Raw genomic sequence first — 25,670 nt, forward strand, 5'->3', positions numbered from 1 at the left:
CTCCATTAGCTGTCAAATAAAAAAAGCCACATATTGGTTAAAAAAAATGCTCAAATGGCATGTGTTTGGCATTTCTGCTTGATAAAAGCACTTGATTAATTTTCTGCAGATAAGTTAACTGGCGTTTCTTCAATTGAATGTATATTAAAAGGACCTTATTTTATTTTGGCGAGCTCCATAGTGCAAACTAAGTGCTAAATGCTTCCCCAGGTTCAGAAACTCTCTTTTCAGAGAGAAAGCGTGACAAGTAGTGCAACTCCAGCTGCAACATAGTGTGTTTTTTCTTCAATCTGCCATTATTTTATTACTCCATTAGGTGTCAAATAAAAAAAACTCACATACTAGTTAAAATACCACTCAAATGGCATGTGTCTGGCATTTCTGCTTGATAAAAGCACTTGATTAATTTTCTGCGGATAAGTTAACTGGCTAAATATTTTAGTACAAAGTGCCTTTTCCTTGGGCTTTCTGTTGATGAATCACACTCATGTTTTTGAAGGTGCTGCTCTTCTATTTTATGCACTTATTTAAAACAATCTACTGTTGCTGCAGCTGGAATATAAAATGCATCATCTGCTCTGCGCCAGATGTGACGTGTGGTAGGTAGACATAGCACATACCGAGAGCAGGAGATGTAAATATTTTCATCAGCTTGGTGTTGGTTAAATGACCGGTGTGTTTCAGTACATTAACGTTTAAGTAATGCATGAAAAACTGCTTAGATTGAAGATTAGATTTACACATGCTTAGAGTTTTACCGTCAGTGCTCAGGAACATTTAATGAACAAAGTGACTGCTGGCATCTTCCGTGACTTTAACTCTGTGAATCTGCTCCTTATTAGCTTAATCACAAGAAAAGGAAAAAGCGTAACCGATAATGACAGAGAAGAACTCAATCAAGCCTGTGAGAGACTGCTCATTTGTGCCTACACATGTGATTCATTTCAGAAGAATCAAAATTTACAACATGAATCAGTTTTCTGCACCAATCAGCCACTGGCAAAAAAACACAGCTTCCACTGCTCAAAGTCTCTATAGACTTCTGCGTTTCCTGTCATAATAGTGTCAACCGTTCTTTAAGAAATTATGCAAATGTTTTCAATTTCACAGAGAGCCAGCGTCACATACTGACTGCACACTGGCACTGGTTTCTCTGCACAAAGCCCTCTTTGATCCGCTCTCAAGCCTCTCCTTCAGGGCCGGGTGAACTCCGGCGCTGTGCCGGGCTTAAGGCCGCGTCGAGGAACGTGGACGCTCTCACGTGTCAGAGACGCCGCTCGGTTAGTAACAGACTGTCTGCTCAGTCAGACATGACACCTTGCTGTCAGAGAGGTAAAGCCCTAATGCTGCTGTGTCGCCCCAGCTGCTGAAAAGCTTTTGTAATGAGTAAAAATGCCCCAATAGGAGCAGTTATCTGTTTCAGATCATATCTTAGTGCAGCTTTCTCTATATTGGATTTGAGAGGTGAAAGTGAAATGCGATAAGGGCTTCCCAGAGATTAGAGTTGCCTGTTGCAAATCAAACTATTCTGGGGAAAATATATTTATCACAAATCTGGTTTTAACTGTCCTTAGCAGCCTTTCCAGGAAATTTCTACACGCTTCTACATAGTTTTCCTGAAAAACTGACACAACTTTGAGAAACGTGGCTCGATGTTTTTATTTTATGCTTAATAACTTCACAAACAAAAATAACAATGTGTATTTGCACTGTAGTAAGCTTACACGTGCATTGAAAAAATATTATTTTGCATTTTTAAGTAGTACTCTAGTTTAAACCAAGGATTGACAGTCACATTCAGCCCTCTTTCCAGAAAATATCTTTATTTATCTTTAAATATTTACAGTTTCAACATATTTTTCTTGAAAGTGTTCCAACTTATATAACAGAAGGCCTTAACTTTAAAGAATATGTATTAAAGGAACATTTTATAGAAAAATGACTGAGGAAACAAGCAAAAAAAGCAGTTTAAATATAAAATATAGGCGTTACTGTTCTCTAACATTCTACAAATGGAAGTATGGTATGTTTAAAATATAAAAACCTCTTCTATAGTGACTGTTTCTTTTATTCCTCCTGTTTGTACAAGCAATGCCTAGACCAGAGTCCACTTAAGAGCTTTCTGCAGATCATGTGTGTAGCTGCGAGGTATTTCTTGCTAATCACGTGAACTATCCAGGAAAAATTCTGATGGTTCAGGAAAACAATCAGTAAAAACCTGAACTGCACCCTCAGGTTCTTTTTTTTTTTTTTCTTTTTGCACTGAGTCGGTGTGGCCCGCGGTTGGGTCTCAAGAGCTTGATGATGAATGAACTCTATAGAGGTTGGTGTACTACTGCATAGAGCTGCTGAGCTCCAGACAGGGTCTTAAATGCCTTTAATAAGATGGGGACAAAGCCCTCTTTCTTCCTTGTTTAAAGAGATTGGGTTCCCACAGCCCACCCCTCTGAGGCCTGACCGCAGGGCACAGTCTCACGGGCTGCGGCAGGTAGCTCATACGCTCGCTCCTCAGTAGCACAAGCACTCTGCAGGAGCTCTTCAGCAGGAGGTAGCTCCTGCAAAAAAGAGCAACTAAAAATCTATCTTTTTTTTCACTTCTACCATATTTCTTTCAGCTCAGGACTCACTACGACGCCAAATTCAACTTCTGCTTCGTTCGTTTTCATATAATGGAGGTGAAGTGGCGGTTTTAAAAGGGCAGCAACTACATACACAACCATCAGTTAAGGGTCTTAGAGAGAAATTAAAATAACAAACCATCCCTTGGGACAAATCATCTCCCGATGTTTTCTCTCTTCTTGTATTTCTTCTGAAAACATGAGCTTAAAATAACAATCTGCGCTCTCTCTGTTCGGTTCCATCAGGAGCTCACAGTCGTAGTCTGACATTGAGCCCCAAAATGAGAGATATGGCACCGAAAGGACTCAGTCTAATACACTGGAAGCATTCACCGATGTTAACATAGGAGCCATGCCTAATTTCAGCGCCGGTGCTGTTTGTGTATGGGATTGAAAGTATTTGTTCTGGAAGTATATAGAGATATACACTCACAAAAGTTACCTTATTTTTTCATGTCCATCTAATACCTACCATGTGTGCTCAATTAATTTTACATTGGCAACCTGCAGATTTGTAGCGAATGGTTGTTTGCGCTCCAGCTTTACAAATGGACCTTGGCAGCAGAGAAGCACAGCTTGATTAAACCCAGAGCCAAAGCAAACTAACGTCTGGCTGCATAATGCTCCGTAATCCAAAGATGTCACTGAGTACTTGATCAAAATGCACCAAAGGTCTTCCATATCAGTGCGCTGCTAATGGCGTAATCTCACTATAATGCACATCAGACATGACCGAGGCAGCGTTAAGATACAGCAAGATACATATGGAAGAATTTGGAGGGGAAATAAAAAGTGGTAATGGAAAAAAATGAGCAACTGTAGGAAGGTAGATGGAAAACATGTCATTGGTTTGGGAGAAACTCACCCTTGGGCCCCTCTTTCCTTGCTTTCCTGGCAAACCTGGAAGTCCTTGAAGCCCCTTAAAAAAAATAGAGACATATATAGTGAGGCAAGGCTATAAATATCAAAAGAGAAAAGAAAAAAAAGCTTTTTTGTTGAGTCGCCTTGAATAGTAAAAGAGAGTTTCAAGTGTCTAGATTAAAAAAAGTGAAAATACTGTAAAAGTCACTCAAGCTAGTTATTCAATCAGGAAGAACATCTTGAGCTTTTTTTTTATTATACATTGAGTGAAGTTAGAGGAGAGTTGCAAAACACTCTGAGTGAGATGTTGGCAGGCATGGGGATGTCTTGTTAGAGGCTCGAGCAGCCCTGTCGCTTTGCAGCCAATATAATTTGAGCCCAGAGCCACTACAGCGCACAGACTGTAGGTCTGACTCATTGCACTGGCAGGGAGGTCGGCACTGGTTCCAGCCACAGCCAATCACATTAATTATGGGCATCAGCTAGCTTTAAAACAATTTCATACTTGGATTAGCAAAGCTCTGAAAGGTCAAATCTAATGAGGGGTCAATCTGAAGAACCTGGGTTTGCTTGAAATGTTAGGACGGTTATTTATTTTCCCATGGCTTCAGAAGGTTACAGAAAGAGGAAAAGGAAATGGGCCTAAAAACAGCTCGAGGCAGTCCAGCTGAAATTGAGCTACTGTAATAATGTCAAATGTATGGAGCACTTTTGTCAGAGTCGGACAGGACCAACAGCTATAATTATACTCTTTCAGCCAGCTTACACTGTGAGAAGCCAAAAGGCTTTCAGCAAACCTTTAGATTCTTCAGAGTGCAACCATCAGGCTGTCCACACATGATAAGCTGTTTAAGTCCCTGCTGGGGTGGACGGAAAAGGCAGTGCTTGAGCTGAAGTCTTTATAGACTTTATGGATTGAAACTATAGGTTTGAGTCATAACTTGACATTATTTTGTCACAAATAACTATTAAACTATTGCAAACAGGTTTAAGACCAAAACATCTGACCTAAATGCAGCAATAAGGTGTAAAATCTCAATGCTTCACAACTGTCAGGGTTGCACATGTGCAAAGAATGTACCAATGCAATTTTTCTCCTCACAAAAGCAATTGGAATACCTCAGACCAGGGTATTTACAGAGAAAAACTAATACAGGTGCTCTCTTTTAGCCCAATTAAAAGCCTGTATATCATTTATAGGTTATCCACCGACAATATCTGCTACCGGCCTCCGCCTAGCAAGAAGACATACGACTCAAATCATACAGTGAATTATCAGTTTAAAAGGGAAACTTTAAACCACCAACTCTGTGTCGAATGTTAAACAACCTCGCCTAGAAGCAGAGCAGATCCGAAGCACTGGGCTAAAAGGAAAATCACCTCCCTTTTTTGTCATAATTTCACCTTTTTTGTCTTAAAAAACGACAAGTCCTAAGCTGGTAGATTTTTGGAAAAGGGTAGTCTGCACTCTAAGTATAATCACAGGTATTTACTTTTTGGGTAATTTTGTGTCTTTTAAAAAAAAAAAAAAAGGGTTTTTTTTGGTAATTCTGTCATTTTTTGGTAATTTTGTGTCTTTTTTAGTAATTTTGTGTCTTTTTTTTTGTCATTTTGTGTCTTTTTTTGGTCATTTTGTGTCTTTTTTTCAGTAATTTTGTGTCCTTTTTTGGTCATTTTGATACTGCCTTAAGCGGCCCCCAGGTAATTTGAGTTTAAGACCCCTGCTCTACACAATATTGGATTTAGAGAAATGGCAATGTGTGTTACATTAGAAAAGCTAACCTATGTAATTAGGGGTGAAGTGCAAGAATTTGAAGAGGTGTGGGCACGCTTAATGGACTTTCTCATGCAACAGTAGATTATATTTATCTGTAAGGCTATTAAGTGTAAAAAAAAATTTAAATTGATATTTATGTATTATTATTTGTAATTATTTTATTATTTTATATATGTACTTTTTTGTATGTATGTGTATGCAGTGAGGTTTGCCTGCTTTTCATTGTGCAACTAGTGTGGTAAGTGTTGACGTGTTTTTTATGTTCTTATTGAAAATGAATAAAAACATTGTTATAAAACAACAACAACCAGTCAGTTATCGGTCGGGCTATCAAATAACCAAAACTAACACCCCTTGTCTTTACATAATGCAATTCAGCTGCTGATCGTGCGTTGACATCCCTGCAGGAACCTCTAAAGCTTTTCTTTAAAGAACCCTCTTACATTTGAACGAAAACCTTACTTTATCATCTAGTCATCAGTTTTTCTTCTTCCTTTCTTCAGAGCTTGGAATTCATCAGCACTTTTGGGGTTTTTTTTATCAAGGCTGCCATAAAATCTTTAAAAAAGGAGACAGCAGTAGAATCTGTGACATTTACTTTCAAAGACACTCTTGTCAGCAGTTGAAACGGATTTCTTCTCAAACAGACCATGGCCCACTAATGTCAATCCTAGTCCCAGAGTTAAAAAAAAAAAAAAACCTCAACAATGTGCTTCTAGTCCTCACTTAAATAATTCAAAATACAATATTACTGTATAAAACTCCCAAGCTATAGCCAGGGTTCGTACACTTAAGCAGTGGTCATATTCAAGCATTTTTTAAGGACTTTCAAGGTCCATTTTCAAGCTTTTCCAGTATATTACACATGTCTTAAATTGCATGTTTTAGATGAGTACTTACATACTAAAAGGGGGAGATTTCACTGAACCATACCAACAGCGATGGTATTACACTTTTAGGAGGAACGGTCTTCATTTCAGATAGGCTGTTCATTATTTTTTACATTGAACATGTGATTATCTATAGTCTATAGATGGATAAAGTCAGATTGCAAGAGAAATACAGTAAGAATTTCAAGCATTTACAAGCACTTTATCCAAAATCCAAGCACTTTTAAAACCTAGAAAATACAATATTTAAATTCAAGCATTTTCAAGGATTTCAAGCACCCGTACGAACCCTGTATAGCTGACTCAGCGTTCTCTTCAGACTATAACAAACAAAACAATGGTGAGAGCTCAGGAGGGTGATCGTCGCCGTGCCCTGGGAACTGATGGGTTACATCGGTTACAGCACTTCTCTCTCATAAAAACATCGGCTTTACGGGCATGACGAGCTGCGGTTTCCCCCTCGCTGCCAAGATGGCAAAGCTTTACTTAAAACATTCTTTTTGGTCAAACATGACCAAGTACAAGACAGAGGAGTCCTTTTTAAAGTGGAAAATGTGGGTAACCATTTTGTGTTCAACAGAGGATCAGTGCCTGACAGGACCACACGGTCAATACGATACAGTGTACAGTCAACACGAGATGAAACACGTTGACTACATCGTTGCTTTGCTCTCAACAAGTCAAGATGATCTAGTTAATTGTTCTTCATTAGTAACTTTTCAGTGAACACAGAAGTCTGTACTGTGATGTGAGCTATAGTCTAATAGGTCTCATGTTTTTTATAGACATGCAAGACGTCCGAACTACAACAAGAACAATTTGTTTTACAATGTAACACTCCATGTGGGTTAACCATATACTGTATAAAATAAGTGGATGCAACCACCGTGAGGTAAACCAAAAACAAGTTTCATCTGTAAGTACACAGCGCCATGACGAACATTTCTACGCATCTATCCTGATCGCCATGGTAGAAACTCCAAAATATATTGTCCATTTTACTCTAAATGAGACCAAAATCTACAAAATGAACATCATGCTGCATTAAAGAAGAACTGAAGCTAGTGATTGAGACCATAAACTTCTTAGGAAAATGTTTAGTGAGGTATAAATCAAGTGAGAAGTAGGGTCAGTTTGTCACAGACTTTTATACGATTGGACTTCTTTTTGTAATCAGTGTAGTCGCCTCCTGCTGGTCATTTGAAAGAATACAGACTAAAGACACTTCCCCATTGGCTTCACCTTTCAGATTTTAGACTTTTATACAGGCTATGTGTATAAGACTCTGGTCAGGTATTGTAAAAGTATAATATTTTTAATCAATCACACATTTAATTTAACTTTCATTATGAAAAAAAACCTGTTAAGTTTTTAAGTATTTTAAGTAAAACAATTGAGAATTTTTTTCATTTCCTGCACATCATGACACAACTGCAGCCTAAAAAGTCTTAAAATTAACTCTCACGCTCTCAATCATGAGAATAAAACAGTTCCTTTATATCACATAGCTCTTCATAATCTTGCTCTAAGTGCTTTATCCTTTTTTACGTTTGACCCTACTTTAAAAGTATCCATTCCCAGAGCAGTCACACTCCCTCTCAGAGGAATCTAACACCTCGCTGCCAGCCCCTCCCCTCCACCGACTGGCAAAGACCAGCTATGAACCTGACTATTTCTACCACTGCTGCTGAAAAGGAAATCACACATTAATAAGCAACAACTGGTTTGGGGATAAAAAGTCTTTAGCACCAAATGCAAGTTAAAAAAAACCACTCAGGATGGGAAAAGGAGCAATTCTGAGTCACTGACACGCCAACACAGTATTTTCAAATAAGCAAACGTTTCAGAGGTGCACAATGCTTTGTGACTGTTTCACAAAACCACACAACCGAGGGGCACAGCAGCATCCACGTCAGCAGCAGTTCCGGACATCAAAGAAAGGCAAACCAACATTTAAATAACAAACTGTCATACTTGTATATCATTGAGATCCAATGATGCATTAGGAAAAAGGCCCAAAGTCATGAAATATGGCCGCCAAGAGCAAAAACATGCATCTAATACAATTCAAATGCCCTATTTCATAAGTTATCCAGTCATAAAATAAACACATACTGTAAACAAGTCATAAGATAACCAGATATTCCTGCAATGCATGCACAAAGAAGCACGTATTTAGGCTTATATGTGTGATAAACATGCATGTACTCATGCATGGCTTTCAGCAGCAGGTGTGTGTTGTGTTTGTTTAAAGCTTGCACACTCACCGGCGGTCCTGGTTCTCCCTTTAGTCCAGGTGGTCCAGCCAGCAGTGAGAACTGGGTCGGGTCCAGGTCAAATGTTTGGAAGCCATCTGTTGCAGCTGGAGTGACTGGAATAAGTGAGGTGGGTTTGACATCCGGCACACTGGTCACTTTTGGCTCAGGTTTCTTTGGAGCTACTGTGGTCAACTGCTCTTTCTGGTTTAGGTAGGCGTTTGAAGGAGACCCCTGCGGGAAAGCAGCCGTGGTGTGGAGGTTTGGCTTCTGGTCTGGTCTGGCTGATGTTCGGGTGGAAGCAGGTAAATCCATTCTTTCACCAGAAGGTTTCTGAGAATGAGTATCTCCTTGGTTTGCGTGTGAAGTTGGTTTGGGGTTTGGTGGCGTCACGCTGATCCGCAGAGATGCAGTCGCAGTTTCAGTCGGAAAATAAAACGGACTTTCCAGCCCTGGATGAACCGGTGGAGAAACAGACACGGCACCGGGGCTTGGAGGGCTCACAGTCTGATACACAGATGTTTTGTTCAGCAGCAGCGAGCGGTCAGTTGGAACAAGAATGGTAGTCCTGGTGCTTTCCTCAGTCAAGGCCAAAGTAGGTGTCTGGGCCTTTTTGGATATCTCCGTCAATGACAGCGGAGTTATACGAGTAACAGTGATGTTTGGGTCTATGGAAAATAGAGGTAGCAGGGCTGGAAACACAGGCCGATACGTGTCGGCTTCTCTGCAATGTTTCTTAATGTAATCACAATAGTTATGAGCTGCCTTGGCAGAGGGATAAATGTCAAACTGACAGATGGCGCCTTCAAACGGCACCGAGTTGTGGTTCATTTTGCCCAGCAGGAAAGAGCCCTCTTCGTCCAGAGCCTCCTCTTTTCTTGTATGCAAATCTGCATGTACGCTTCCTTTTCCACAGGAAGTGTGTAAGAGCACCTGCTGGCCTTGGATGTCCAACGCCAGGCTGTGCCACTGGCCATCGTGGACGTCATAGTCGAAGCTCACAGAGCTCCTGTGGCCCACATGTACCAGGACCTTCCCCGGCACGAACTGCAATCCCAGCTGAACTTTCCTTTTCTTCGACAGAACCGAAAAAAGGAAAGCGCTGTTGACGCGGTGAACAGACAGGCTGAGGATCAGGGAGAGGTTGGTGGAGCTGTAGGTAGCAGGGAGGACGGTGCGTAGAGGCGCCTGGATGCGTGCCCTTGGGGTGAGGATGACTCCAGACTTGAAGGGGATGATGCCGTTAGGGATGGATCGAGCGCCTGAAGATGACGACCCGCCTGATCTTCGGCCAAAAAGCCCAAGCTGCTGCAGAACATCCACATCTTCGGAGAAACAAGAGGGAGAAGTCAGTTACTAAAGATACTGAACAAGAACTCACTTTTCTTTTTTACAAGGACCTCAGACAGCCTGTACATTTTCCGCCGCAGGCTGAAGACCTATCTCTTCCAACAATATCTCGGTTAAGTCATGGTCACCTAACATATATATAAAAAAAATTTAAAAAAAAATTTAAAAAAATTCTTATTCTTTTCTCTTCTTTTCTTCTTTAACATATAGCACTCCTGTAGCAATGACAGTTGGCTCTTAAAGTTATGTACTTACTTGATTCCTATGGTCTATGTCTAGTACCATCAGGTTGAATGCACTTATTGTAAGTTGCTTTGGACAAAAGGGTCTGCTAAATGACATGTAATGTAATGTAATGTAACAATTTCATGATTTCTGTCTTTTGCATGTACCATTTTCTTGGATTTTATTTCAAAATATCTTTAATAAAAAGGCCCAGATCACCACAGAAAATTACAACACACAGTATAAATGTCTAAAAGAAAAAGCTAATTGCACCAAACATTAAACTTTATATGTGCACTTAAAAAGCTATTTAAAAGATGACATTGTATTCATGTGCACCTATTAACAACCTCCCACTTAAGTGCACTGATCTGCAACAAAATATGAACTTAAAAAACAAAAGTAATGTAAGTGATAATTATGTGATAAATCCAAGCTGGGAGTTCACAAGTTGAAAGTCAGACTAATGGAAATCCTGCGGCAGAAAGCAATTTAGAAAGACTGTATAGAATTTCCGGTAGGGCCGCGCATCAACATCCAGTTTTGGAGGTTGCCGCAAATTATGTAACCATTACATCAGGCTTAATTAGAGCAATCTCGGGAAGAGGAGGCTGAACGGGTCCCTGGAGGAGAGGACAGTGTTGGCGTTTTTAAGAGGTATTTTTAGTGCACATACAGAAAAAGCCATCTCACTTTATGCGGTGATGCCTGCTGATTAAAGATGATCGCTCTGACAGGGGCCTAAACTCATGAAAACATACTGTAGTCAGTGTTTTTCCTGCAGGTTTTAATTGCTACTTGCATCTCATGGGAGGAAGAATGGAGGTAATTTTCACACATTACAGTCTTGTATGTTCTGCATATTGCTCCTAATTGGATCCACGGCTTTATGTTAGGGCTTAATTAAATCCACATTTTACTGTAACGAGACACAGCCTTTATTTCAAGAATATCCTTTATAATAAACGCACATTTTTGAGTGGATCTCAGCCTTTTTTAACTTGCAATCTCATTGTCTACCGGTGACCACCCATTACTGTGCACATAGAATAATAATTACACTGGTTGTGATAGTGAATCGACACTTTAGAACTTCAAAAAGAAGAAAATCAGAGAAAAAAGATCAGGTTTTTAACCTCTAAATCATCCCTCAGTTTCCAAAAAAACTGATGTTCTCTACAACCCCCTTAACCCACCGTGGTGGTCCCCAAACCCCAAACCGAAAACCACTGAAACAACAACTTCAAGGTTATGCTAAACCCAAGATCTTACTTTTTATAAGCAAAACAGTCAGCGCTCTTAGAAAGTCAAATCTGTTTTTGGTTCCAACATTAAAACAGACTGGAAATGTTCCCATTATCATACCATTGTCTTTTGTTAGGAATCCGGTGCAAGATCAGGTAATGTCAAACAAGAGCTTTTTTGTTTAGTTTTGTAAGGTTGGAAAATAAAGTGGAATTGATCAAACCAGCCAATCAGCATATCCTGTGTACAGAACATTAATCCTCAGAGTACGTGCAATGTCAAAACTAAAAAGCTTGCATATAGATCTCAAATATCCGTCCCCTTCCGGGCTAATATAAAACAAATGTGGGCAAGACGGAAATAAACTGCTAAATGATGTATTATAGCTCAGCAGAGCAGAAACAAGTATAGACATTAGACATGTTAGGGAGGGGAATCCTGGTCTGCGTGTGCAGGCAGTGGGAGGTCAGCTCGACTGAAAAACCCACACAAGGGAAAGAAACATCAAACAAGTGGTAAAAATAGATTTTCTTCAGCTGAATTTCCCATATAGAACTCATTTGAATTGTTAATATGGTACGAGGGGAAGCAAATTGTTCTTTCGTTGTGTGATTTGTGATCTACTTTCAGGGCTTACCCTGCATATCTAAATGTTAGACGGGTAGACGGCTTGCCTAGGGCTTTCTGTGACCTCCTGAGGAGCTAGGAAAAGACTGAGAACTGAGTAGAACACACACACACACACACACACACACTCTAAACGAGCAAGCCGTCAATGCCGACTCAACATTCCCACAGCTTTAGGTTTGTTCATTCAGGAAAAGCGCTGACACTAAGTGACAGAAACTGGTTCTTAACATTTAATAAAACTAGATCAATTCCAACACAAAGTCTTTTAAAAGCAAGAAGGTGTTTTGGGGGTTACTCTGTATTTCTCAAGAAACAGGGAGTGAATTGCTGGCCTCTGACTCAGCACATTGATGCATCTATTAGCCAGCAGATATTACAAAAAACTCTTTTCACACTTCTCCCATGTCACATTAAAATGGATGAGTTTTCCTTAAAAAGCAACTTAGTGAGCAGTGGGACATCACGATTCCTTATTTCAGTAAATGCTTCCCTGTGGTGTAGGTCTTTATCTTATTACATATGAATTATTTAACATCTTCATTATTATTCAAAAGAGTTCTGTTTTCTGCCAAGATGGCTTCAAGGTAGAGGAAGTAGTGTGGGGTGTCCCGGAGAAACCCCAGGGTTGCTGGTTTGATTCCCAGCACGGACATGAGATAATTAATCTGGAACGAGGCTGTTTTTACATCTACAGTGACACACTGAGTTCAAATCTGCTCCAGAGATTCTGCACTGTGGCTGACCTTGATGGCCCCTCCGAGGAAATGAGTGCATTCATTCATTCATTCATTATCCTTAACCGCTTATCCGAACTCGGGTCGTGGTGGGCTGGAGCCGATCCCAGCTGACATTCACATTACGGGCAATTTAGAGTCACAAATTAACCCTTAGTGCATGTTTTTAGACTGTGGGAGGAAGCCGGAGTACCCGGTGAGAACCCACGCTGACACAGGGAGAACATGGAAACTCCACACAGAAGAGCTGCAGGCCGGAGTCGAACTGGCGACCCTCTTGCTATTAAGCAAGAGTGCTAGCTATTCCACGGTTTAGCCGTCACAATAATTACTATATCGACTTATCGTTCAATATATAAAAATGGACAACATAATTTTTTTCTGAACTCAATATATTGTCGTTTACATGCATCACTTTTTGTGCTTTTTTGTGTTGTGTTTAGAGTAAAGCTGCAAATGTTTGACAGGCAGCCATTCCAGCTGTTTATATGTTATTTTAATAATAAAATAATATAGGACATAATGATTATCTCAGTGCAATTTTTTGTTAACAGAGCCTGAAAGTCTATTTTATTTGTTTTGGTTGTAGTGTATTTAATTATGTTTTATTTATTTAGGATATTTCTTTTCCACATTTCAATTCCAAGGTTTAATATTCTTCTAATTTAAAAAATTAACTGATGTGTATAAGGGTGGACTTATTATGCTCTAATATGGTTATAAAACTAAAGCAACATCAATACAACGATACTATCGTTTATCAAGATAGTTTCTGGGAAAATATATCGTCCTAAAAAATGTGTTATCGTGACAGGCCTACCACCGTGTAGCCTGTAACTGTGCAAAAAGACTAAATTTAAAGGCCTGTGTACATAGGCCGCCACAGGAATGAGTCCTTAAACCTGGAGGTAAGTTAGCATGTTAGCGCCCTGGTGTTTGAGGTAACCTCTCAAACTCAATGAGGAGTTTAAATGGGTTTTTGGTTAGATGCCTAAAATAATGTTTGTGGTTAACACAAGCTGAAGAGATGTTGGCATTTTGTTGTACAACATAAAACAAGTTTTTATGTGTCCTTAAAAAGGCGGTTGCTAACAAGTGGCTAAATGACACTGCAGTCGTTGTCGGGGACATTAAACATCATCACGCTGGCAACTCTCTCACTAGGCCTTACAGCCTCGTGTTTTTCCAGTGCTCTTGCAAACTGTTGTAGATTGTAGATTAGGTTAATAAACTATTTATTCAGCTACAGTTTCGCTAGCTTGTCAAAACCGCTGGTTTGCTTGTCGGAAAGCGTCTGAAGCTAACGGTAGTGACAAAGAAGTCATGCAACCTTGGAGTAGTTCACTATAGCAGAAAGTTAACTTTTTACTTCTGTTGGCTCCATTTACAGTTCAAACATCATAAAAGTGGTGTTCATTTATGAAGCATATCCTGCTGAATAAAACACATAATCATCAGGAATGTGTGTTTGCCACAGAGCTTATTTTCTGCCATGATCCAAAATCCAATGCAAAAATCCCATAGGCGAACTCTCAATAGACCCCATGGTGATGCTAACTTCCAGGTTGGCCTGAAAAAATACATACTTTGGTGTTCTTTCTATTGACACTCAAAATGTAGAAGTTGCAGCCCTCTTGATAAGAATGATTGCAGAGAAAAGGGTGCACACAAAGCACAGCCGTCCTAGATTAGGCCTTTAATACACTGGAGTAGCACCACTCAAACAGAAAGAATACAATAGCGTGTGATTGCACAGCCACTTTCCATAATCACGACTTCACTGCTTCATATGAAACAAGAGTAACGAGAGCATTTATCTTAAAAATGCGGCAGAACAGTGTGCAGGTTTTTCCATTTTTCGAGTGCTTTATTAAGGCACACATTTTATCAGAATCTGAGTGTCTGAAAAATGAACACATCCTTACATATAAAAAGTATGTGTCTCTAGACGCTCAGCCGTCATCTCTGGAGGATAATATGAACTGATGAAGGCAGAATTACAGAGAGATTGCCAGAAACTGTTATCAGGGAGCTCACATTATCAAAAGGCATTTGGAAACTGGGGAAAAGCTCAGATTGAATACGAGCTGGTAGATTTTGACTGACAGCGAAACACAAACATGCTCTTAAGAGTCTTTAAATGGTGAAACGGAACGCTGACAACATCAGGCATCAAGATAGAGCTGAATATGTGTCAACATGAGAAAGAGCGCACTTCAATTTGGCAGCAACAACTCTGGGAATCAGGAGAGACAGGTCATGTAACACCTTGGAAACTTTTATTAGAATATATATATAAGAAATCAGAGAAGGAAATGAGTCGTTTTGGGGTGAGAGACTTTCATTTGGCTGTTTAATTCTAACTAAATACATGTTAAAACACTTCAAAAAATTATATATAATTATCAAATAAATCTACTCATGGTATGTACAAAGAATGCCCTACTTTAAACTATTTTTTCATGTTTTTACTGAGAGTCTGGGATGCAGAGTGTGCTCAATTTGCACAGGACACCGATGAATAATGCTACCTATACATCAGAAGACTTTGAAAAGACTCCCGGAAAGCTATCAGCTCACACCTGTTCACATCTAAAGACAAGTGTTTAAAGTTTTTAGTCTCAGACTGAGATGTTAGACATACTGTGAATCTTGCAGGGCTAAAACTAGATTCTTTTAGCATTTTTTTCCTATTTTCCAATTTTTTTCCATCATGCTCTTAGTAAAAACTTACAAAATGGAGGAGAAACTGCTTTTGGCTCCAGCTGCTCTAGTGTGTGAAGTGGTTTGTGTTGAAAAAAACAACAACAAAAAGAAGAGGAGAAGACACCACAAAATGCCCCTCACAAAGCTGAAAAAGGGTTTCTGTTTTTCTGACATGAAAAGTTGACTATTTTACAGTAAAAATAGATATAAGGAAGGATAAAGGAAAGGAACATTTAGAAATGAATTCATGATATACATTTATTTCCTATTTAATTATAATGTGTTTAATTGAATAATTATATTCATCAGCTCTATCAACTTTCATTTAGTTAATCATACATTAATCATTGATTATTTATTACTTATTTATGTATAAATTTATTTATACATTTTACCTGGGTCCCTACTGTTCTCTGTACTAAGAAACAGCGCCCCCCAAAAATCCCGCTTGTGGCTGTAAATAATAGTTTGCGGTTGTAAAAAAGGCTGCAGTTTCTGTGAATTTAGGCTACAAAACTACTGACCTAGGACTTAGTTTAGGACAAAACCTTCCTGGTAAGGCATTATAAAAGACAGTTTAAACAGTAAATAAATGTTCATAAATACTGGAAGTGAAGTAGTTATGAGGGTGACGTGAGCTACGCAAGTTAGGTAAAAACATGCAAGTTAGGTAAAAACACGCAAGTTAGGTAAAAACACGTAAGTTAGGTAAAAACATGCAAGTTAGGTAAAAACACGCAAGTTATGCGAAACGAGATTTACAAACTGTGAGCCACGTAACTTACGTAACCAACATAAAAATAGTCCTATATAAAGCTCCCATGTATTCAATTAAATAACAACACTGTGATGTTTCCAGAATTAAGCTTGTTTTGTTTGACTTTTACATGTTCTTCTGTCCAGTTCCTCCACCTAGACGTGCATGCCTGCTTTAGTTTTCTCCTGTAGTAATATAATACATGACATCATTGTATTTTTATTTAGAACTGAGCTTACTAGCATTATTGTGAGTTTACTTTTTCCTGTTGAAGTGGTTTTACTGGCCGCTCTGGAACCGGGGACCTTTCCCCCGCTCATCTAGTGGTTGTTGATTGTGTTACGTCACTGCGACTTGAGATAATATCAAACATGTTTGATATGACCCAAACCCAAGACTAGGAAAAGACTGATATGAAACAGTGCAGAATACTACCTTAAACTTAACGATGGAGATGACGGGAGCGCAGTGACTCCAGTAAAACTCCTAGATTTACTAAAGACTTTCAGTTTTTAGTATCAGACTGTGGAAATCTTTTGGTGTAAGCCCAGCATTAGAGGCCGTATTCTGAGGGGCGTCTGCAGTTTCAAACTAATCCAGTTCAAGTGTTTCAGTACACAACCTCCACTCCACAGGAAAAGGGGGCGGAAAAGAGCATCCGTCCTCCAACAAATACTTAAAATCTTTTCCAGGGAATTGTAAACACATTGAATCAGAGCTTTTGGCCTCGGCAGATCAAACAGTGATGCTGACAGAGGTACAGCTGAATGAGCTTTAATGGAAAATGTAGATGCTGATAATATCGGTCTTAGATAATCCCTGGAACACTTGAACAAACATGGGCACAACAAGGGGCCCGGAATGGGGTAATGTAATCACTTGCAGTGGCTATTCTCACTTTCTTTATCCAGTTTGTGTTCTTTAGCTATTCAACGTCATATAATTATTAAATGACCTAGATTCCCTGAATAGTCTCACGGAGGTGCAGTGCACAGGGCGCACCTGAAAGTGTCACTAACCTCCCATAAATCAGTTATAATTTCCTCTCTCCCGCTCCGTCTGTGAGGCACATTTGTGGCACGGCCTGCCCGACACTGTCTTGTGTGAAAGAAAAACAGGCATTTACCCACACGTTGGTCCTGAAGTTGCTTACCTTGTGCTTGGGCTAGCTTCAGAGAGCAGGTGCAACAGAGTATAGTCCAAAGAATCAGAACTCTCCTGAAGAAAAAAGACAAAAAAAATGATGAAGAAAATGATGATATTTAAGGAACAGATAAATCTAGAAGGTATTTCTTTACAGTTCAGGAATATTTCAAGTATGTTTTGATTGTTTAGTCAATTCAAATGACAAAAGCAATGATACATTTCCATTCAAGCAAACCAGAACCCTAAAATGATATCCTTTATTTGCTTACTTAGAAGTAAAAAAAAAAAAAAAAGATAATATTTGCAATATTTGAACCACATTTGATACAAATTCAATACATATCATGATACAGGGGTTATGATTCAATACATTGCAATTAATTTTAAACAGAGTCGGTCTGACTTAGCATCCCTGGTAACGTCACTATATAAGGTTCATTAGGGTTATTAGGCTAATGCTAATTTTAGCAGTGCACCCTTGCACTACTCCCTGTCTGTCCTGTTTTCCTGTTTATGCTGTTACATTGAAGTGGAAGAGTCAAATAAGTGATGATAGATTGATAGATTGCTATCTAGCACTCAGGGCTCTTCCACGAATCTTTGCAAGTACAATATTAACAAAAAATATATGCTTTTTGAGAACATTACACTTTTCCTCCTGTAGTTGGGACTGATTATCTACTAATAAGCGTTACTAATAGCTTATAAAATATCTCCTGAGTCACATTATTGAATCAGAAGTCTAAGTTAAAAGCATGTGAAGATAAAACTAACATAGTAAAACTCTCAACACTCATTTGCCATAAACTCCTGTACTTCCACCTCCCACAGTGATCAGATCTGCTGCAGAGGCAGCATCTCTGTGCAGCTTTGTTCAAAGACTCTAACATCTGTTTCCAGACAACAAGCTTTGTCTTATCTCGCTGCCTGACCAGATAAGCTGCTGCTCAGCGGGGCTAGGTGAGAGCTCCCCCAGGGCCATCTCTTACAAACCTTTCAAAAACACCTTGAAACCTGCAACTCAATGAGAAAAATAGAGACTAATGGAACATATTTCATTCATCAGTGCTGCATTTTAGCTGCACACAGGGCCCTTTAAATAACTGAGGCAAACACTATTGATTATAGCTTGTTGTGCACTTCTTTTTGACTGCAAGTTTGTAAGTTTCACAGGTTTAAAAAACAAAAAAGGTGAGACTTTTCTCAACCAATAAAACGCCATTTATCATGTCGCATTTGAGATTCGGTACTCCACATGATAACAGTGACATTTATCATATTTTCTAGCCACTAACAGCTTTTACACTATTGATTTCTCTGTGACATTTATTTCTGAAGACGGGTGATAACAGGAGTGTTGTTTTCTCACACATAGAGACGATACAGCTCTAAATTAGTTCTGATAAGTGTGAACTCATTATCACCAGGGTACTGTTTTAACACTTTTGGAGATAATGATTGGGTTACTGTACGCCTATTATGCAAGTGATGCCATAATGAACGCACTTATGGGAAATACATTACATTTGTGGTTTTCCAGAGTAAGCCACTGGTCAACCGCTGACACACTGACTGCTGGTTGGAGCTTTTTAAAAGTTTCCCTCTGTCCTTTTTTTTTTATGTCCCATTCACTGCTCTCACACTGACATTAACAGAAACCAAAAAAAGGGGGGGGTGTGCAGTGTAGTGTAGAGCAGCTATTCTCAACCTTGGGGTCGGGACCCCAATTGGGGTCGCGAGATGATTTCTGGGGGTCGCCAAATCATTTTGGAGGTCAGCTCTGTCTCCACTGTGTTAATGTGTTTTTGGTCACTTAATGTCTTTTTTTTGGTCATTTTTTGTTTGTTTTTTTGTCATTTTGTGTCTTTTTTTGGTCATTTTGTTTTTGTTTTTTTTGACATTTTGTGTATTTTTTTTATCATTTTGTGGTCAATTTGTGTCTTTCCTGGTCATTTTGTGTCTTTTTTGATCATTTTGTTTCCTTTTTTTGGTCATTTTGTTTCTTTTTTGGGTGATCCGAACTGTGCATGTGAGATTCTGTTCAGTGAGCGGGGGTCAACAACGTGCATGTTAAATTGGGGGTCGCGACTCAAAAAGGTTGAGAACTACTGGTGTAGAGTGCAGTGCAAGTCTCTCATATGTCCAGCAGCGGTTATATGATGCAACATTTTGGATTTTTATTTCCCCTCCCATTGGGAGAGCCGGGCCAACCAGCTGAGTGAGATGCACAGCTGGGGAGGAGAGAAAAGGGGGAGGGGGAAGAAGGACTGTCTCCTCCTCTCATACATCTCCCTCAAATCAGTCCCAGATCGTCTGGCAGCTCATTCTGGTACAAGCTGCAAAAGACACAACTTCAAGAACAGTACAGCAGCAGCCTGCACAGGCTTCCACTGACCTGTCTGCACAGCAGAGAAAAACTGTTTCCATAAGCTAGCCTGCAGCCTATTAAAGCATAACACCTGTTCGAGTTAATTCCCCACACATGAGCATTAAATGTGAGTTATTTCTCAGCATATATAATATCAAATTCAGCTAAATATCACAGCTTATATCAACTAGCATCTTTACACGACTAGCACTGTCAAACGGGCATTAATTCAGACGCACGTGACGTTCAAGAGCACGAATTTGAACCTGAAAACTCGTTAAAAAAACAGATATAAAGAGATATTTTAGAAGGATTTTTTAAAATGTTTCGACTCACCCCCCGACTCCAGTGCTTTTGAGTTTGGAGTACGGGACATTGTCCGGCTCCATTGCGGTTACTTCATTCTTTCTTGGGAGTTTTTACTACAGTCCAGTCGAGGCAGATAAAGTTTTTCCATTCCAGGTGTTTCTTGAGGGGTCGCGCGAGGAGTGAACGTGCCAGGGAGCGGGAAAAAACAACAACAAATTAAAACAGCTGTGGCATTAACCGGCAGTGAAGAGGCTGCTTTCTGTCATCTTGTCCCCTGAAGTCTCCTGCTTGCAGAAGATGACACCGGATTTTAAAAAGACGCTCCGGAGAGCTCCACCTGTGCGCTTCCTATGTTAGTTCCTTCTCCCCTTCGCGCGTTTTGTAAAAGTAACAATGAACGTCAAGTCCAGTTCAGTCCAGCTTTCTCAGGGCAAAACCGTTGCAGGACAAGATGACGACCGGCTGTTGTGTGTGTATGTGTCTACTTCCCAAAATGAAAGTTTATTGTGGACTGAGGAGAAAATCTTGAGAACCGGGAAAAGGGGGGAACACCTCCCTCTGTCGCCCTCAGCTGACATCGAGGGAAACAGACTTTGCAGCAGCAGCAGAGCAGAGACTGTGCAGCCTCCACATGAAGGTGTGTCTTTTTGGGGAAGCAGGGAAACCTCCCGGATTTGCACGTGTGAGTGTGTTTTGTTGGTCAGTCAACTGGCAAACATGCTGCAGGTTAACACGTGTGGGAATAAATGAATGAATGCGCATCTGACACTTGGAGTCTCTGCAGGGCTGCAGCAAGGATTTTAGAAGTACTGAACCCCCCTCAGTCCCCCCTACACACTGCTGCAGAAAACTTTCACCTCACACCAAAAACCCTTTGTAAACTTTACCTTTTTTCACATTTTATTAGCCTTAAGTTACGACCTTTTATGTGAAAAGTCAATATCACCATAAGGTGCCATTGAGACTTCCCCATATCAAAAAAAAGTTAAGATTGTCCATTTAATTTCATATTTATTGTATTAAGTAGAGGTTATGCTGTTAGAAAATGCATGTTGGTCAATCATTTTTTATAAAGTAACTATAGGCAGACAATGTACATGCAAACAGCAAAATATGTCCACTCTGTCATGACAGGGTGGACATATTGGGCTAATTTTAGCATTTAATTTAACATGGATGGGCCTTCAGTTAGTAACATGACTCAGTTAGCAAGTTGACTGTTTACTGTTTCGAAAATATATTTCAGATTTCAGAAAGGTTTTTATATTACCTGGTATTTCACTATGACAGGGTGGACATGTTAAGCTTGACAACATTCAGCTACACACAATGTGATGAAAATTACTAAATATAAGCGTAAATACTTATTTTGCAACTAGCCACTGTTTCATTCTCCATTAAAGAAAGACAAATTGACGGGGAAAGTGTCACTGAGCGTCAGAGGGTTTCTTAAAAGGGCAGTTACCCCATAATGCAATTTCAGGGACACATGAAACATGTTTGAAATGATTATGAAAATAGAATATATATGATCAAAATTACTCATTTTATCAAATAACTTGTTGTGAACAATATAACCATGTAATTGTTTTTCTGAATTAGTATCATTTAACCACTAAGTAAGAAGAAGAAGAAGAAGATTACTTTATTAGTTATGGGGAAATTCAACCTCTGCATTTAACCCATCCTTTTTTACACACAAGTGAACACACCATGCAAAGAGCAGTGGGCAGCACATTACTGCGCCCGGGGAGCTGTGCAGGGGGGTTAGGTGCCTTGCTCAAGGGCACTTTAGTCCTAGACCTGTCAGTACCGGGAACCGTACACACATTGTAGTAGGCGGAGCAGTGTGTGGGACATGCCATGACAATGACATCAGTCATTGTCGGCCAAAACCTACGTTTTGGTATAGAATCTTGTACGTACAAGATAAACTTTGAGACTTAATCAGGCTGTTTTTAAGGAACTAGTGCAGTGCCCGTAGGAAGTATGTATTCGTATAGTGGGAGATTAAGTAGATTTTTTTATTTTTTTTTAATTATGGCCAAATGAGTTGTGTGTGAAAGTGGACAGACATATATACAGACACAGATATAGGAGGGAATAAGTTTATATGCAGCACATACACATTGAACATTGATATTCGCTGGAAACTATTCAATATTATTGGAAAATCGAACCTTGTAGCGCACTTTAAAACCAATTCTCTTTTAATGATATCAGCATTTTTCTTTTTTAAAGTTCCTTGTTAATAATTTTATTATATAATAACACGCTATACTTCTGATACCGGATGTTTGAAGCCATTGATGTTCTCTATATAAATAAATTATTTTGTTTTTACAAAAATGCCTAACAAACTGTAGTATGTAAACAATCCCTTCATTTTTGTAACCTGGGAATTCTGACTGATCCAGTCCCAACAAAGTTTGTTAATGTGCAATGCCCTCATTAAATCAATCAATACTGAGATAAATAAACTTGACCATAGAAACAGCAGCTGACAAAACAATCTCAGCTCAAAGTCAAACTTGTTCACATATTCTGGAGATTTGAACCAAGTCTTCTCCAGCGGATCAGGGATTGCTCAGTTGTCATTGCAAGGTCACAAATCACAAACTGCAAATCTCAGCTTTAACGGTAAAAATGGACAAGAAATCTTATAGCTGCTTTAAAATTTGAACACCTACAGTTACACGACAACTGAGGAAATTCTAGCTGCTGATTAAAACCATTCGATACAGTCCAAAAGCTCCACAATAAGCCAGTAAGTAGACCTTGAGTTGAGATTGTTTTGATTGTTTTGTAGCCTGAGGATATCCGAATAACAGCTTTCCAGGCCAAGACTACCACTCCTGTGTGCCAGTCATTGTTACAGCCCAATCAGCAATTTTGCCTTATTTCTGTAAACAGATGTCTCCATATGAATGCAGATAAAAAGCTAAATTATCTTCAGACCTCTTTCTGCTCTCCACACGGATTATTTACTTGCATGGAACCAAAGCCCGCTTGTGATTGGTCGATATTACTCAGACTACAAACAGAAACTAGAATACTTCTGACACCAAAATTGCCTATTTCCTATTGGAAGCAGGTTCTGTACTCATATGCAAGTAAGTAAGTAACTAAGTAAAGTTTATTTATATAGCACTTTTCACAGATAAAATCACAAAGTGCTTTAAAGAAGATTACAAAAAAGAAATACGATAGGGAATATAAGACAATTAAAACACAGTTAAAACACAATTAAAAGACAATGAAACATTACAATTATGAATTAATATGTACATGCATGGTGGTCATCCAAATGCCAATCTAAAAAGATAGGTCTTAAGGTGATTTTTGAAAGAGTCCACAGAAAACTACTATAACTGTTTATAGATATGACCACAGGCATGAGGTTAACATTTATATACTGCAAAATTGTGTTATTTATCTTCTAACATGTGTGCAAATCTCCCCAGTAAAGTTATAGCTTATAAAACTGCATTTCGTTGGAACCAAAAACACACAGCCTTGATATCCAGAGCACTTTTCTTCCTCGTATATTAAGCACAGATGACGCCTAATCCTAATAAAAGAAAAAATGTTATCGCCTCACCAATAAAGTGGCTCTTTCTGAAAAATATTTTTATGGTGTAACTTTTACAGTATAATCTATTTGACAGCATAAACACTCCGACAAACTGTGGTATAATATGATGGACATATTTCAGCCGTAACAAATGACTGATTCATTTCATTTAGTGAAAAGTTAAACCGATAGAGCAGCTTTTTGTGACAGCCTTCCTTCACCTCCTGCTTCACCAACATCCACTTCCGTTCTCACCCGAGTAGCAGAGATCTGGGCTGCACTGGTTCCAGTTTGTGTGTGTGTGTGTGTGTGTGTGTGTGTGTGTGCTGTCGTGTGCTGTGATATTCCTCTGCCAAAGAAAGTCTTCTCCTAACATTACTAACATTAAAATACATAAAGAGAATATTCTTAGTGTGAATCTGTGTATTTTCATTGTGAATTATAAAAAGCTCAGGGGGCTGTAAGTTGGATATGACTGGTATATTGGACAGATTAAAAATAACTTGTGTTCTTGATAAAGATGACGCCTAATCCTAATAAAAAGAAAAAATGTTATCGCCTCACCAATAAAGTGGCTCTTTCTGAAAAATATTTTTATAGTGTAACTTTTACAGTATAATCTATTTGACAGCATAAACACTCCACCAAACTGTTTTATAATATGATGGACACATTTCAGCCGCAACAAATGACCGATTCATTTCATTTAGTGAAAAGTTAAACCGATAGAGCAGCTTTTTGTGACAGCCTTCCTTCACCTCCTGCTTCACCAACATCCACTTCCGTTCTCACCCGAGTAGCAGAGATCTGGGCTGCAGGGCTGCACTGGTTCCAGTGTGTGTGTGTGTGTGTGTGTGTGTGCTGTTGTGTGCTGTGAAATTCCTGGGCCAAAGAAAGTCTTCTCCTAACATTACTAACATTAAAATACATAAAGAGAATATTCTCAGTGTGAATCTGTGTATTTTCATTGTGAATTCTAAAAAGCTCAGGGGGCTGTAAGTTGGATATGACTGGTATATTGGACAGACTAAAAATAACTTGTGTTCTTGATAAAGATGACGCCTAATCCTAATAAAAAGAAAAAATGTTGTTATCGCCTCAGCAATAAAGTGTCTCTTTCTGAAAAATATTTTTACGGTGTAACTTTTACAGTATAATCTATTTGACAGCATAAACACTCCAAACAGCCGTAACAAATGACCGATTCATTTCATTTAGTGAAAAGTTAAACCGATAGAGCAGCTTTTTGTGACAGCCTTCCTTCACCTCCTGCTTCACCAACATCCACTTCCGTTCTCACCCGAGTAGCAGAGATCTGGGCTGCAGGGCTGCACTGGTTCCAGTGTGTGTGTGTGTGTGTGTGTGTGTGCTGTCGTGTGCTGTGAAATTCCTCTGCCAAAGAAAGTCCTCATTGACCCGCCTTCAGCAAACACGCTATGACAGTGTCCAGGGGAGACCCAACAGAGCACCGATTCAGCTGCCTGCAACTGGATCCCTCCTCCTCACACAGAGCCCCCTCACAGCTCGTCCTCTCAGGGCCAGGAAGGAAGGGAGCTCACCACCTTGAAAGAGCACTTCCCATGTACCTGTCTGAGCTACGTCGGATGTGAGCTTTTGTTACCGCTAGTTTTAGTTCACAGACAAGAAGGGCAATGTCCTCGCAGCCTGTGGAAGAGCGCAGAAGGAGAAGATCTCCAATCAGCGGTGTAAAGTTTCATGGGGTTTGTAATGATTATTGCAGCAGCCTGTGGAAGCGGTTCTCAAACTGCGGCTCAGGGACCGCCAAGTGTTCTTCAAGTGTAGGCCTACCCGGGGAATACCCGCGGAGGCCGAGTGGGAGAAAGAAGTGTGTGACATTTTGGGAAATAAGTTTATTTACTCTCTTGCTGGGAGAAGATTGATACTGTCATGTCTGTACAGTTAATATGAAGCTACAGCCAGCAGCTAGTTAGCTTAGCTTAGCATAAATACTGGAAATAAAGGGGAACAGCTAGCCTGCACACACAAAAAAGTTAATAAACAATAAAAAGTAAAACAAAATGCATTGTAAAAAGAAATAATAAAACAACTGTAAAAAAAAAAATATATATATATATATATATATATATATATATATATTATACAGTAAGTATCTGTATTTTTACTTTAATATGACATTGTTTGGCAACTTTTGCTGCCAGATTTTTACCATTTTTTTACGTTTTCTTTTTACATTTTTCTACATG

The 25,670-nt window shown here is 39.3% G+C and overlaps 1 protein-coding gene across 1 annotated transcript in view; it reads right to left on the reverse strand.

Annotated features, from left to right (window-relative positions):
• The window catches only part of col27a1b (collagen, type XXVII, alpha 1b), a 96,940-nt gene extending 76,488 nt beyond the window's left edge, over positions 1-20,452 (reverse strand). The window contains exons 1-4 of the mRNA XM_059336972.1: positions 19,899-20,452; positions 17,202-17,266; positions 8,414-9,726; positions 3,484-3,537 (exon numbers count right to left, since the gene is read on the reverse strand). Of these exons, the coding sequence (XP_059192955.1) occupies positions 3,484-3,537; positions 8,414-9,726; positions 17,202-17,266; positions 19,899-19,951 (1,485 nt within the window). The 5' untranslated portion in view covers positions 19,952-20,452. The remainder of the gene's footprint in view (positions 1-3,483; positions 3,538-8,413; positions 9,727-17,201; positions 17,267-19,898) is intronic.
• Between the last annotated feature and the right edge of the window lie 5,218 nt (positions 20,453-25,670).

This window comes from Centropristis striata, chromosome 7 (genome assembly GCF_030273125.1).
Source record: "Centropristis striata isolate RG_2023a ecotype Rhode Island chromosome 7, C.striata_1.0, whole genome shotgun sequence".
In the NCBI taxonomy this organism is placed as follows: Eukaryota; Metazoa; Chordata; class Actinopteri; order Perciformes; family Serranidae; genus Centropristis; species Centropristis striata.